This window comes from Notechis scutatus, chromosome 2 (genome assembly GCF_049901735.1).
Source record: "Notechis scutatus isolate UNSWTSFEM ecotype Mainland chromosome 2, rNotScu1.2, whole genome shotgun sequence".
Classification (NCBI taxonomy): domain Eukaryota; kingdom Metazoa; phylum Chordata; class Lepidosauria; order Squamata; family Elapidae; genus Notechis; species Notechis scutatus.
The window spans coordinates 144,997,305-145,012,917 of record NC_142010.1 but is presented as its reverse complement, the minus strand read 5'-3'; the positions used below and the strand labels follow the sequence as shown (position 1 = coordinate 145,012,917).

The 15,613-nt window shown below is 39.1% G+C and overlaps 1 protein-coding gene and 1 long non-coding RNA gene across 8 annotated transcripts in view; both read left to right on the top strand.

Moving 5' to 3' along the window:
* Positions 1-15,613, top strand: part of LOC148132293 (uncharacterized) — a 220,105-nt gene that overhangs the window by 107,413 nt on the left and 97,079 nt on the right. The gene's annotated exons all lie outside the window — the stretch shown is intronic.
* The window catches only part of TNS2 (tensin 2), a 139,388-nt gene that overhangs the window by 88,192 nt on the left and 35,583 nt on the right, over positions 1-15,613 (top strand). For all 6 annotated transcript variants that reach the window (XM_087956509.1, XM_087956508.1, XM_026673883.2 and 3 more), the window contains 8 exons: positions 2,966-3,004; positions 3,883-3,932; positions 8,639-8,810; positions 9,638-9,688; positions 10,902-11,024; positions 12,425-12,489; positions 12,695-12,778; positions 15,307-15,419. In XM_087956509.1, coding sequence (XP_087812635.1) covers positions 2,966-3,004; positions 3,883-3,932; positions 8,639-8,810; positions 9,638-9,688; positions 10,902-11,024; positions 12,425-12,489; positions 12,695-12,778; positions 15,307-15,419 — 697 coding nt within the window. The remainder of the gene's footprint in view (positions 1-2,965; positions 3,005-3,882; positions 3,933-8,638; positions 8,811-9,637; positions 9,689-10,901; positions 11,025-12,424; positions 12,490-12,694; positions 12,779-15,306; positions 15,420-15,613) is intronic.

Genomic DNA, 15,613 nt, shown 5'->3' with positions numbered 1-15,613 from the left:
TCTGTTCCCTGAGGCAAGATTATTTTAGGGTAGGGGGCTGCTCACATAACAAAGCAACCTGTGTTCTGTAGATGCACCACCATTCAAAATGTACTGTACCTGTGAGTGAGTTTTCTTTTTCCGCTATAACTTGGACATGTGTTGATTTAGTGCACTTTATAAATAACTGCTTTTTTCTGTTCAGTGAATGCTGGCTTTTTCTCTCTCTCTCTCTTTTGTTATCCAAATGGTGAAGTAATGTATGCATTTCTATATCCAAGATGACATGTCTGAACTGATAGTTTCCATTTAGATCAGGCTTGTCCGACCTTTTGGCTTGGCCTGGGTTGCATTGAGTGAAGAGGTATAGTCTTGGGCAGCGTATAATATATATAGGTTAGACTTGCTAGATTTAGATGATCATTCTAGGCATAATGGCTAGCTTATTGGTTGAACTAACCAAATATTTCCTATTTTGGCTTCTTCAGAGTAGAGAGAGTTCAATCTATTCTCTCCCCTCCACCCTTCCATCTCCTATGTCTCTGGTTTATGAGAATCAATCCACGATATATTGCCCTGGCCACTTTGGTTGTGGAAAGCAAAAGAAAAAAAGGTGACTGCAGGGTGTGTACAGGTAGTCCTCAATCTGTGACCACAAATGAGCCCAAAATTTCAATTGTTAAGTGAGAATTTGTTAAGTGAGTTTTGCCCCCATTTCATGACTTTTCTTGCCACAGCTGCTAAGTGAATCATTGCAGCTGATATGCTAGTAACCCTGTTGTTAAGTGAACCTGGCTTACCCATTGACTTTGCTTGTCAAAAGGTCCCAAAAAGGGATCGCATGATCTTGGGGGACAGAGGTATTATTATTACCTTTATTGTCAGAGTACAACATGTGTACAATGAGATTGGCTGAGCCTCCCTTCATGCACCCCCACAACACAACCCAGGACAGAAGTCCCCAGCCCAATCTTATTACACTATGTGACCTTGTTGCACAACGCGTCGGCCCTGCAAGTCTATCATACAATGTTGACATGAAGTTATTTTCCGTTCAGAAGTCTGACAGCCCACAGGTAGAAACTGTTCTTCAGGCTGTTGGTGCGGCTGGCAAACTGTTGTAAGTTGAGGATTACCTGTATTTCCTCCTTATCTCAGAACCAGGTTTCAGAAGAATTACAGCTATTGGTTAATGAGAAGGGTGGGGGGGAAGTGTATTTACACCTTAATTATTTTTCTCCACAAAAGCAAGGAGGATTGATAGGAATTTGAAGATTCATTTAGTCCTCCCCTAATTAGTTTAGGTTCCTCCCATCTTGCTAGCAGAGAACAAAACTGTAAACGTTATCTAATACCAAAAGGGAGCAACAGTTTTGAATCAGCTGATTCTTTGCCTTTAGTTTATTTCGCTCCCTTCTTGCAATTAAGCTTTCGTGTGACTATATGCTGTTCCCAGATTTGAAGCAGCCTGTGTGCCAGATCTCATGCTTGCGTTGTGTGGACCAAAAATAAATCTACCCTTGGGTCTCCATTTGCCTGTTCCACAGGTGCAAACCATTGGAGTGTGTGTATTCTGCCGCTGAGTGGCCACCCCCAATCATGGGTGATGCCATCGTCACAAAGGTGGGAGGTGGAGGGTGAAAGTTCAGCCGAAGTGAAGCCACGCGCACTATTGTTGATGGGAAGGTTGAGAGATGCAAGGGAGGCTGCAAAACTCTTTGAAGGGGTCCAAGGAAGACCAAGATTTCCATGCAGCCCGTTTGATCTGGAGCTGTTGCTCTCAGCTCTTGCCTTCTTGGTTTTTGCTCTTGTGTGAGCAAGAAGCGGCCCAAATTTCACTGCAAATCCTCTTCTCCTTCTACGTTAGTGTGGACAGCTGAACATAGAAATATTGTGATGGCTCAAAAGTGTGCTATCACTTAAGCTTTTGTAGATCAAAATCTATTTCCTCGGGTGATTATCAACAAAGCTTTTTTCTCCAAGTCCTGCAATTTAGATAGAAGAAGAATTAGGACAGCAAAGAAGTTAGTTGGTTCCCACTTTCGTTCAATATTCGGGATTTAGAAAAATCCTTTAAAAAAGCGTGCATAATGATAAATATACAGCATAATGATATTGGTATTGGTACTAGTCCTCGACTTACAACCACAATTGAGGCCAAACCTTCTACTGCTGAGTGAGACATTGGTTACGTTTTGCCCCATTTTACGATCTTTCTTGCCACAGTTAAGTGGATCACTGGAATTGTTAAGTTACTAATATGGTTGTTAAGTTAATCTGGTTTCCCCATTGATTTAGCTTGTCAAAAGGAGATCACTTGACCCCAGGGACACTGCAACTGTCATAAATATGAACCACTTTCCAAGCATACAAATTTTGAACATGTGGCCATGGGGATGCTGCAATGATTGTAAGCGTGAATAACGGTCCTAAGTCACTTTTTTCAGTGCTGTTGTAACTTTGAGCCATCAGTAAATGAACTGTTATAAGTCGAGGACTATCCCGTACTGGTAATAGAATTGGGATCGTTAGTCTCATTGCGGGGAGGAGAAGAATTGCAGCCCCCGGAACAAAATCGTTTCTACTTCTGTGTTAAAAGGAGGTGAGACATCAAGAAAAAACCCTGGCAGATTTTGCTCAGATATATGAGTTACTCCTTGAAGTCTATGTAGCAGTGACTTGTGTCCTGGGTGGATTTGGGAAGGGAGGGAACAATTTACAGTATGTTCATGGTAGATTGTTTGGATGGTGTATCCTAGCAGGAAAACTACTGCATGATCTGGTTGGCAAAACAAGTTGCCACTGCATGATTTTTCTTCAGCTCTGTGGTTAGTAGCTCTCCCCCGTTCAATGAGCAGCAACATTCCTACCAGGAACTACTTTGAAACTGTACATACAGCAGCATCATACAATCTTGTTGTTAATGCTCTGGGTTGTTGTTGTTTTTTTTAATTTAAACACATGTCATCTTCTTCCATATGTTTAGAGACGGAATACAGCCCCAGTCCGGCGCATTGAACATTTGGTAAGGCTCTGTTTGAGTTATTCTTCTGAACCTCCTGGTCCCATAGTCTGGCATTTCAGCCATTCTGTTGACATTAATCCCTAGCAGCGTGGGAAGATTTTTTTTCTTTGTTTTTGTAGTTAATGCGTTTGTACTTAAAGTCCTTGTTTATTTTGCGACTTCGTCATTAAAATCATGTGAACTTCAGGACACATTATTAAAAGGTATCTCTATTTCTTGGGTCAAATTAGGGTGTTCAGTTTTATTTCCTTGCCTTTCTGGTAGAACAACTGACTTTGGACTTACCTTGTGGTGGACTATTGTTCTAATACAGACATCAGAGCCAGTTTGGTGTTAGAGTTAAAGGAACCAGGCTAGAAAATAGGAAACCATGAGTTCTAGTCCCACTTTAGGCACAAAGCCAGCTGGGTTACCTTAGGCCAGTCACTCTCTCTCAGCCCAAAGAAGCAGGCAAGGGCAATCTACTTCCAAAAAATCATTGCCAAGAAAACTGTGGGGCCTTGTCCAGACAATCACCAGAAGTCAATACTGAGTTGCAGGCGTACTCAGAGACACAAAAATACAGTGATGCACTACTTAGGCACTGCCTCAGATACCCTCAGATTAAGGGAAAGATTGAGAAAGTGACAAATCTTTGGTCCCTCAGAATTAACAATAAAGGCCAACACTAATTGGAGTTCTTAAATATTCAGCATGGATCCAAAAAAATGGTGTTTTGCAAATATTTTCCTATTTAAATTTTAAACGAAATTTAAATGACATGCTCTTTCATTACACGGTAATATTTTCATTCATTATGCTCTTATTTGCTGCATGTACAATATTTTCAATACTTATTTGTTAGATGCTGACTTCTTTCCTTCTTTCTTATTTTTCAGGGCTCTACCAAATCCCTCAACACTGCAAAGCAACGAAACACATTGCCCAGGTACAGCCTGATATTAAATAATTATATTGGCCTTGAAATGCAGGGATGGTGAGGGGAGGGCTCGCTTTTAGTCTATTGTTTTAACGGTGAGCTATCTTTGTAACCAGAGGTCATCTTGCAACTTTTGCAAAGAAGAACTCTTAGAGAACACAATTATTTAAATTATCTAAATTATCTTTAAGATTCCCATTCCTAATCAATCTTGTGTGAGCTTGGAAGTTAAATAGGGCTGGTCCTGGTTACTGCTTGGATGAGAGACCACCAGGAAATTTATATCTGTTGGCTCGACTGGGAAATACATATACATATAAATAAGTTTAAAATAAACATCCTGGAAGAGGCAGTGAAAAACTGCTTTTATATTGTTGCTGCAAAAACTATCAGAGTCATCTGAAACCAAGTTGTGAGACTCTTTACTTTTTTACTTTTGAATTGCAGAAAACACACATACAAAACATTCATAAGGACTAAATCTGATTGGTCATTTTGATAGGAGCAAAAGGAAAGAGGAACTATTATATTCATACAATGAAGGGACTTACTGTCATTTCTCATCCTTTTTATCCCTTTCCAAATTTGCCAAAATCTATATCCAAATAAAATGTCATTGTGGTTTTAAATAGCAGGCAGTTTTGGAATTATGACTGCAGAAATATTGACTATTAAGTTTTATCACTTTTTATAACAAACAGCATTCCAATTCACCACAGAACACCTGAACTAAGGGATATTTTGATACTAACAATTAGTTTTTCATCACCCACATTACATTTCTCAGTACATATTATTTGAACATTCTATATAACCTTGGGTCAGTCACTCTCTCTCAGCCTTAGGAAGCAGGCAATAGCAAACCTTGCTAAGAAAAATGTAAGGATTAACCCAGGCAGTCCCTAGAAGTTAAAAAAAACTGACTTTAAGATACAAAAAGAAAAGAAAAAAATGTATATATAGCATATAAAACACTGCATGCAGAGGGAAACCCGTAAAGTTCAATAGAAACTTATTGAATTATTCCCCATCTTCCAAGTGAAATAAGGGAGTACACAGGAATATATGTACTTTGTCCCATCCTATATTATGCCTCATAATATTTGTCATGTAGGATTTCTCCCTTAAGGAATCCTTTTTAAATTGTTACACATTCTAGAAATGACTTTTTACCCCATTTAGCAGAGAAGGAATTAGATCTAGAAATAAACATTAGCTAGTTAACTAGCTATAAGATAAATAGTAAGCCACAGCATTTTGATTTCCAGGTTGAAAATAGTACTATTAGAAAGAAGAGGAATCCATTTATTGTGAAAGTGTACGTTTTCCTTTATTTCTCTCTTGTAGTCCCTAATGTTTTCTCTCTTTGCAGTTTATTTTTTTTCTTCTCTTGGTTTCTTATACTAACATTATTCTCAGCTAATCATATGAGTAATTTTAGAACTAGGAAGAAAATGGATTAGTACTGCATTGAAATTTAGGTTTGTCTAATGAGAGAGGGAGGGAAACAAGAAAGAAAGTGCCAATACTTACTGAATAAGTTGTGAATGATGCCAGTCCTCTGTGGATATCATGGAGAATGCCATTAAGTTGTCTAAGTTAATGATAATGAGGGAGAAAAGTGAAGGAATTTGAATACATATGCTTCATTCTAAAAAGGTAAGCACAGTTGCCTCCTTTTTTAAAAAAATGCACTTTATTAAATTTTTACAAAAAATAAAAACACTATCAAAACAAAGAAGGAATTACGAAATTAAAATAGAGGACAGGAAGGTGCAAAAGAATAGAAAAGAATGAATTTTTTTTAAAAAGAGTAATTTCCAACTTTCTTTGGTACAATTGTAAACATAAATAACCTTTTGATGTAACATTCAACAATACACAGTATTTCCACAATCATAAACATTTCTAATTGTCAACTCCCAAAATTAATGTAGCATTTCTTGCAGTTTCTAGCAAAAAGTTCAAAAGTGGTGTCCGCATTAAAAACGAAGCTAGACAAAGTCTTTTCTTTAATCAAAGAATCATCTCAGCTAGTTCCATTAATTTCATCATCCATTCTTCCATTGTGGGAGTTTGTAAGTCTTTCCATCACTGTGCATACAACTCACTGCAGTTATCATGTATAAAAACACTGGTTTTTTTTCTTCAATCGTTTATCTATCATGCTTGTACTCTTGCCTCCTTTTGATGCAATTAGTAAATCAGTAGAGGAGAGAAATTTTTAACAAAGTTCATCAGAATTGCCTCTTTTCCTTTGACTCACCACTAGCAAGACAGTTTTCATTAATAAGGACTACATATGAACATGTTATGCATTCCTCGTCCATTGTTCTGTGATAGCAAGCTTTATCTCCTTAAATAAAATCTAGTGATCTAAGAAAAGCATTTTCTTCCATTTGTCTTTTTACTGGCCAAAATATTCTGGCTCAAGGCTGAGGCCCCTAATCTTCACAAATGAGAAGGTTTTCTTTCCTGTGTCTCAGCTGCTTCACTGGAGACTGGAGTCTTCAGAAAATCTCTGTTTTTGTTGTTTCAGAAAACCTTACCTACAATACATGAATGAGCATTGCAAGGAAGCAATCAATTAAATGTTCGGAGAAACTCACTAGTAGATGCAATCAATTTTTAATAATTTTTATTGCTTTTAAAATAATGACTAGAAAAAAGAAGAAAGAAAAAAAGAAACTACAAATTATGTACATGATTAAAAAATTACATAACAAGTGCTGAAAAATGAGTGAAGAAATACAGAAGAAGAAAAAAGAAAATGTAAAAGTTAATACAATAAACCAAGGGTCTTCAAACTTGACAGCTTTAAGACTTGTGGACTTCAACTCCCAGAATTCCTAAGCTAACATGACTGGAGGGGGAATTCTGGGAGTTGAAGTCCACAAGTCTTAGAGCTGTCAAGTTTGAAGACCCCGATCCATGATATCCAGCTTTCTTAGGGAAACTGCAGCATCTCTTATGCAGCTGGACGTGCTGGTGTATAAAGTCTGAATACAAAGTCCATGAAACCTGACTGTCAAGTGTGAAGACCCCTGCAATAAACAGTTACAATTCTATATAGCATTATCTAAATATGCAAGTCTGTGTATATGTATGTGTGTTTCTAATACATTTATATAACTATCTTTTTTAACCTGTTATATTTTGTATTGATGCAAATTATCAATTGAAGAATCAGTTGCAGTGCTTTTTTTCCTCATCAGAGGTTTTTAAGCTGAAGTTGGGCAGGACTATTTGTCATAGAATAGATGCTGTGGTTTCTACAGAGAGCAGAAGATTACATGCAAAGACTTCCAAGACACTTTCCAATTCTATCACTACATGGAATAGCAGGATATAAATTTACGAAAAGCACATGAAGAAAAGCACTGGTTGCCCCTAGAACTGGCTGTCAGATGAACCCCTGGTTTTGTTGAATATGGTTTAAGGTACCTGCACAATTGGAAGCCTGGCACTCAGACAAATCAGCCACCAACAGGCACATAGCTATAGCAATAGCAACAGCAACAGCAGTTAGACTTATATATATTGCTTCACAGTACTTTACAGCCCTCTCCAAGCAGTTTACAGAGTCAGCCTATTGCTCCTATCAAGCTGGGTTCTCATTTTACCCACCTTGGAAGGATGGAAGGTTGAGTCAACCTTGAGCCGGTGAGAATCGAACTGCCAAACTGGTGGCAATTGGCAATCAGCAGAAGTAGCCTGCAGCACTGCATTCTAACTACTGCGCCACCACGGCTCTTAAACAACATCTACCTGCCATTCAAAAGAGACAATTAAAAACTAAAAAAAGGGGGGGGGAGGTCCAAAACACCAGCTCCCCAGCAATCAACACCCAGATAAGCAAAAATTATCACCAAGATTAACAACAATCAAACAGTAAACAATACTCCAATCAGATACAGATACAGATAATCAGAGTTTGAAGGGACCTTGTAGGTCATCTAGTCCAACCCCCCGCCCAAGCAGGAGACCCAACACCATTTCTGACAATCTCTTCTTGAAAGTCTCAAGTGATGGCGCTGCCACAACTTCCGAGGGCAAGCTGTTCCATTGGTTGATTGTTCTCACTGTCAGAAAGTTTCTCCTTATTTCCAGGTTATATCTCTCCTTGTTCAGTTTCCGTCCATTATTCCTTGTCTGGCCTTCAGGTGTTTTGGAAAATAGCTTGACCCCCCTCCTCTCTGTGGCAGCCCCTCAAATATTGGAAGACTGCTATCATGTCTCCCCTGGTCCTTCTCTTTCCTAGACTAGCCAAGCCCAATCAAGGAAATATCATTTTAGACATGCATTCAAACAGTTTTTTTAAAAAAGAACAGCCTAATCAAGGAACCAGCAAGAACACTCCTACCAACCCGAATAGGGCAAACCTCTTGTATGTAAGTAGAGAGCAAATCCCACTCCCTTCTAGTACTGATGATGTCAAAGAACCATCTGCAAGAAAACCACCAAGCCAGAGAGCACCAAGGACCACACAGTTCAACCCTGAGCTACAGATATTATCTTCTATTGATAGCTGCACCATTGCAATATTTCGCTTTCAGCTATGTTATTGGGAGATCCCACTGAAAATTAGGTTTGCCAAATGGTAAACTATGTAGATTTTAGTTCTTTTGCCTGTTAATTTATTTGTAATCTTCAGTGCTCATTGTAGTTTTCTGGAGTCCCGTTTCCCTTATGCTTTCTGCTTTTCTTCCTTTCAGAAGCTTCAGTCTGGACCACGTAATGGAGCATAAATATGATTTTGACCTCATCTACATCACTGAACGGATCATCTCTGTGTCTTTTCCTCCTGCTTTGGAGGAACAACGTTACCGTAGCAATCTCCGAGAGGTGGCGCAAATGCTCAAATCCAAGCATGAGGACAAGTATCTGGTAAGGAGGCCAAGGACAGCTTTAAGACTTGTGGACTTCAACTCCCAGAATTCCTCCTGCAGTCATGTTAGCTCAGGAATTCTGGGAGTTGAAGTCCACAAGTCTTAAAGTTGGCAAGTTTGGGGACCCCTGATGTTGATGATGATAAGCAGAAAAATCAATTGAGTGGAGAGAAGAGTTGCTCTAAAGAAGGAGCCAACTTGACATTTCTATGTAGGTTTGAGTGAGTGTGTGAAAAACGCCTGCTTCACCTCTGAGATAGAGAGGAAGGATGATCATTTTGTCCTGCAGGGTCTTGTGATTTCATATCAAGTAAAGCTTTCGTGTTATCTTCATTTTGAAGATCTCGTGATTTCATCTCACGTAAAGCGTTAACGTTATCTCCATTTTGAAGAACTCTTCAGTATAAAGTTCACTTATAGGAGTAGCCTATACGCTGGGTGGGCAGGGTTGGGGAGGAGCTATATCAGGGGGTCTTCAAACTTGACAGCTTTAAGACTTGGGACTTCAACTCCCAGAATTCCTCCTCCAGTCATGTTAGCTCAGGAATTCTGGGAGTTGAAGTCCACAAGTCTTAAACTTGCCAAGTTTGAAGACCCTTGAGCTATATTTTTACTTTCAAAAGAAATAGAATAGGGAACCATAAAACTTTTTTTTTTTTTTGGCCAAGCAACTTAACAAGCTTATTTGGGAAGAGAGAGTAACATTTGGAGTGAAATCACAGGGATAACTGTGCTTAAAAACGTCCTGATCGAGATGCTGTAGGTTCTTAGTTGAAAGTTGGGTTGGTAGAGTAAACTGTTAAAGATACTTCTTTATGTCAACAGCTCCTCAACTTGTCAGAGAAACGACATGACATCATCCGGTTGAACCCCAAGGTGAGGGATGAGCGCTTGAGGCCGAGATGCTTATATTACATTGAGACTACATCTACGTAAACTGAAACTGTTTCGAAGGTTATTAGAAACTTGCACATGGTAGAAATTCATAAATTGGCTCTACTTTCTGTGATTAAAGTGAAGTAATTAGATTGTTCATTTAGCTTGACGTGATCATTCTCATTCTCAGCTGATCAAAAGGAAAGGAGAGAAACAGGCATTAATCCTGGAAGGAATGATATAATGCACAGTAAATATTTACATATGGTGCTAAATTGTATCAGGCAATATTTTTAAAAAGAATTTTAATTTTCCATTTAACTTCATTGAAAGTGGTTAAAGGTAAGCTGTTCTGGAGGGCCTATTGTGTTCAAGACCATCTATGTCAGTATATTTAGACACAATACAGGCTGTTTTTTGAATTTTTAAAATGTTTATATATTTTCTTGTACTGTGTATTATTTTATTCTTGTGTATTGTGTATTGTTCTATTCTATTGTTATAAACTGATATAAAGTGTGCAATTCAAGGAGATAGAAATGCAGTACAGGAATCATAATAATTGAACCTAAGACTAAACCTAAAACCAGATATATTGAATATGCTTGCTTCAGTTTAAAGCAAGCCAAGTTACTTGGCTGTAAGACTTGGGAGGGTTAAACCTTTAAAAACTAGCAGTTGAGTATTCAAAGAGCTCATAATATATTATTATTATTATTATTATTATTATTATTATTATTATTATTATTATTATTATTATTATTATTATTATTATTATTATTATCTTGTTATTCTGTATACGAATAGTGCCAATAGTGCTCATTGCATTTTATAGTCAATTTTCTCCTTCTGACAGTTCTATCCAAGGACACTTTCAGGGTACATAAAGTTGCATAAAAGCTGTAAGGCTTTCTAATGCATTCTCTCCTAGCTATAATTAGAATCACATTATCAGTGACTACAATGACAGCAACCAATCAAGGTGGAATAAAGGTCATCAGTGAGAGCAACTGATTGCATGCCACTATGTTTTTCTGCTAACTTAAGGTGGGATGGAGAACCCTTCAACTCAGTGAGGGAAGGTCCTTTGCTTCTTATAGGAGTTCCATTCTATAGGCTAGAAGTTGTACTCACTGGCTCCAAAAGCTTGTCTCCTCTCTATATACTTCAGCATGTTCTTAATGCCAATGCTTCTTTCTCCTTGATGGTCCAGGTGCAAGATTTTGGTTGGCCAGATCTGCATGCTCCACCGCTGGACAAAATTTGTTCCATCTGCAAAGCCATGGAGACCTGGCTAAATTCAGACCCTCAGCATGTGGCTGTCCTTCACTGCAAGGTCAGAGAAAAATCTTCCCAAATTCCTGATTATTATATAGATATTTATATATAAGGAAGAAATATGATGAACAAAGAGGAAATAAGGTACCTGTTGTTAGGGCAAAGGGATGAGATCCTGCCTTTCCAGAATCATTAGCTGAGTGGTTTTTGTATGTCCTCAAAGTTAGCAGCTTAGAAGGTCCTGCGAGAAAGGCGAGACAACTGCAGAGATTTAAGATTGATGAAATGCCTCTGTTGCATATATATGCCTTTGCTTTATTCTGCTCATAGAAAGGTAAGCAGGACATCAGGTTGTCTAATTCATTAGTCAAACATTGAAAGTCTATATGCCTGCCAAAATCTTTAGGGTAATGAAGTGGCATCATGCAAACTTTCCTCTATTTTATCAGAGCTGGGAACTTAATCTGCATTTCCCACATCTTTCTAGCAGCAGTAGGATTCTACCTGTTGCACTACCGACTCGGTGATCGTGCGCGCATGCGCAGCTTTCCTCACACCAGCTGAGACCTGCAGCACCAATCAGCTGAGAGGATAAAGAAGAGAAAAGCGCAGGGGCAGTTGGGAGGGCCGATCCTGTGCTTTTCTCTTCTTTCTCCTCTCAGCTGATCAGAGGCTTTTTCCCCCTCCTTTCAGCTGATCCTCGGAGCCTTTTTTTTACTACCAGTTGGCCGAATCAGTAAAAAAATTTGCTACCGGTTTGGCCAAACCAGGCTGAACCGGTAACATACCACCACTACTTTCTAGCGATTTCCTCAAAGACATTGAACTAGTTTTAATCTGTAAAGCTGCTGGTAAGTGAAGAAAGGTTTTTACGTTCCCAGATTGGATAGAGAAGAAGAGAGTAATATACCAAACTGACTTTTATTTTTCCTAATTACGACCAACAGCTTTTGTCTGTTAAGACGTGTTCAGGCTGAGTAACCGTTCTCTGAGTTCGTTCTCATTTTTTAAAATATAATTAATAGATTTTTCCATCTCTGTTTTATTTTCAATTGCAACTTTTAAAAAGCTTTTCTTGGAGGCTTTTTGGACAGCCTGGAACTTCTTCCATGGAAAATTTAGTCTTCCCCAGCTTTACAAAGAAGAAGGAGGTCATTGAACAAATATTGGATGGTTCACCCTCATATGTAGTGGTGATGCAGAACAGCTTCCAACTGACAGTATAGTGAGATTATAGAAACAAACAGATTGAATGAATTGTATTTATACACACTGAATCCAGTAAACAAATTAAATGAGGCAACACTAATATATCTTCTTTCGTGTTCCCATTTCTGTGCTTTCCCATCCCCACTCCAAGATGGCTGTTATATTTTGCCAAAACTTTTTGTACCCCTGAATTTATAGTCACCGTGCATGATTCCAATGCCAATATAACATGTTCTCTCTTTGTGCCAGGGCAACAAGGGCAAGACGGGTGTGATCGTAGCCTCTTACATGTACTACAGCAAAATCTCTGCAAGGTATTGAGCAAGGGAGAACGATAGAGGGCCTACTCTATCCCTGACAGACACTTTTTTCCTTCTCCTTTCTTTTCTCAGTCTCGTTTTCCAGCTTTCTTCTTAAGCTACATTTTTGGTGGGCCGGATGTATCTGTAACCTGTCAATTGTCTAACCTGCCAATGCATAAATGCAACTCTATGCCCCTTCCTTGTCTTCTCTCCTCAGTGCAGACCAGGCCCTCAGCACACTAACTATGCGCAAGTTCTGTGAAGACAAAGTAGCAGCCTCCCTCCAGCCATCGCAGAAGAGGTGAGCCTTGCACCCTTTATCTTATACCCAGAGGTGCTTTTTCAAGAGGACAACTGGACTTTCTTGTTTCTCTTTGAAGACATTTTGCTTCTCATCCAAGAAGCTTCTTCAGCTCTGACTGGATGGTGGGGAATGGAAGGATTTATATTCCTTGCAGACAGCTGGTCATTTGCATTCTTTTAGAGAGTCATTGAGGCCACCTGGAGGTTTATCTTTGTCTTCAGGGTCACCCGAGTAGTGAAAATGAGTATGGAGCCTTCTTGGAACTGCTGAGAGGACTGTGTTGTGGAGCTGTGCCTTCCACATGATGTTTTTCTGCCCTGTGTCCCCTCACTGCCAAACATAAGCGCAGGTTGTTAGGGATGAGTCCATGTTGTCTGCACCTCAAACTGAAGCTCAAATGGTTTCTGTAGTCTGCAATTTCTCCGGAAATCCATTCATACTCCCACACCATTCGAAGAGTGTTCATCCCAAAGTACATAGCTTAATATCTATGGAGATTTTCGGTCATCCAGGTCACGGTTGTCCCAAAGGTGCTTTTTCAAAAAGCAACTGGACTTTCTTGTTTCTTTTTGAAGACACTGGCTGCCCATAGTTGATATGCTTTTCTCAAGAAGTTTTAGGGGTTGGAACTATGATGTCTGCAGGGGTGGGATTCTATCAGTTCGGACTGGTTCTATAGAACCGGTTGTTATGATTCTGCGCAGTTCGGAGAACTGGCAAATCGTGCCCTTGGCTGGCCCCACCATTCTCCATCCACCCCTCCCCTCCCAGTCAATCCTTATCACGCATGTGCAACATATCGCGCATGCCCGACATCGTTGACTGCGTTCTTCCCTGCCCAGTCACTCCTTAAGGTATTTTTTCCCACTCCCAACAATCAGCTGTTCCTACGACCAGCTCAGCCAGGATTCCCCTCACTGTCTTACTGCTTCACCCAGGAGGCTTCCCTGAGGTCCAGAAGGCCTCAAAATGGAGTGTGGAAGGGGGTGCTGCAAAAAAAAAAAAAAAAAAAAGAAGCTACGCCTACGCAGTCACATGGCCACACCTACCTAGCCATTCCCATCTAGCCACGCCCACAGAACCGGTTGTTAAAATTTTGAATCCCACTCCTGGATGTCTGTATTTAGACTGCAATGTTACAAGCAGTGGAGCAGTGGAAGTCAAAGAGGCACTTCTGTCACATGCCTATTTTTCTCCTCTTTGGTCACTAGTTAGCTTAGTTTACTTTATTGTCATTCTCATACAACGAAATTAGATATATCTTCAGTGTACATTATGACACTGAAAATGAACACAAACACACATCCTTCACATTCTATACATTGGATTGAAAACCCCGATATTGCATTAATTTTGCACTATATTAATATTGCACTATACAGTAGAACTATTTCATTATCTGAAGCTGGAGATAAGTAAAATTATATTTGAAATGGTCCACATTTGGGAAGAACAAAGAAATGAATTTACTTGTTAAGAAATAGAAAGTTGCCTTTCAGAGGTTGAAGAATTCTCAAATTTCCTAGCCACCTTGGCTGAAGCTTTGAAAAATAACTTGTGTTATGAAAGTCAAGGGCAAAAATAAGCATCGTCATTTTCATGGCTTCTGTCATCAGAACCCATAGGAACTCTTCTTTAATCAGATTGATGAAAGTTATATTGCATGTCATGCCACAAACTTTGCTCTTTGAGCATTTAGGCAATGCTGTACTGCCCATAAAAAAGGGGTGGGGCACCTCACATCACAACACTGCATTCCTGATATCGGTTTAAGCCATCTTGCCCCCCCACACACACACCTACAGATCCCATTGGCTTTTGTGTAATTCATTTTACTTCCCAGTTCTTACCAGATAACTAATACAGGTAGTTCTCAACTTACAACTGTTCATTTAGTGACCGTTCAAAGTTACAAGCACTGAAAAAAAGTGATTTATGACTGTTTTTCACAGTTACGACCTTTGCAGCATCCCCATTATCACGTGATCAAAATTCAAATGCTTGGCAACTGGTTCATACTTATGACTGTTGCTATGTCCCAAGGTCATGTGATCCCCTTTTGCGACCTCCTGACAAGCAAAGTCAAGGGGGAAGCTAGATTTACTTAACAACCAGGTTACTAATTTATCAACTGCAGTGATTCACCTAACAACTGAGGCAAGAAAGGACATAAAATGGGGCAACACTCACTTAACAAATGTCTGACAGCAACAGAAATGTTGGGCTCAATTGTCGTAAATTGAGGACTACTTATATTTTAATGTCTGTTATTAGATTCTGTTATTAGAGAGATGTTGCCTCATACATGTTAAGATTTTTTTCCCTATTATAGTAAATACATTCTGAAATGTTTCATGCTATTAAGTAAAACTGCAATATAGTATATTTAATTATAGCCTGAAACCAATACATGTAAACGATTAAAACTTTGCAGATGGCCATTTGCCTGTATGGATGGAATTTAGACCCATTTATTCTTACATGTCCCATGGATGAACTCTTTATTTTTCTTTTCTCTGCGGTAGGTATATTCATTATTTCAGTGGGCTTCTCTCAGGCACAATCAAGATGAACAGCAATACCCTTTTTCTGCACCATGTCCTGCTCCCAGCCATTTCTACTTTTGAAAGTGGAGGAGGTAAGCATCAGAGGGCTTGCAAAACAATATTCATTAAATACTCCTCTTATGCCATTCCTTTCAGACTTCAAGCCATGCATGCTTATGATTCCAAACTGCAAAAACATGGCCCACACTTATATTTTATTTTTATTTATGTATCAGATTTAGAGACCACCCATCTCTCTCACAGAGCAACAAATGTTTAGATAGCT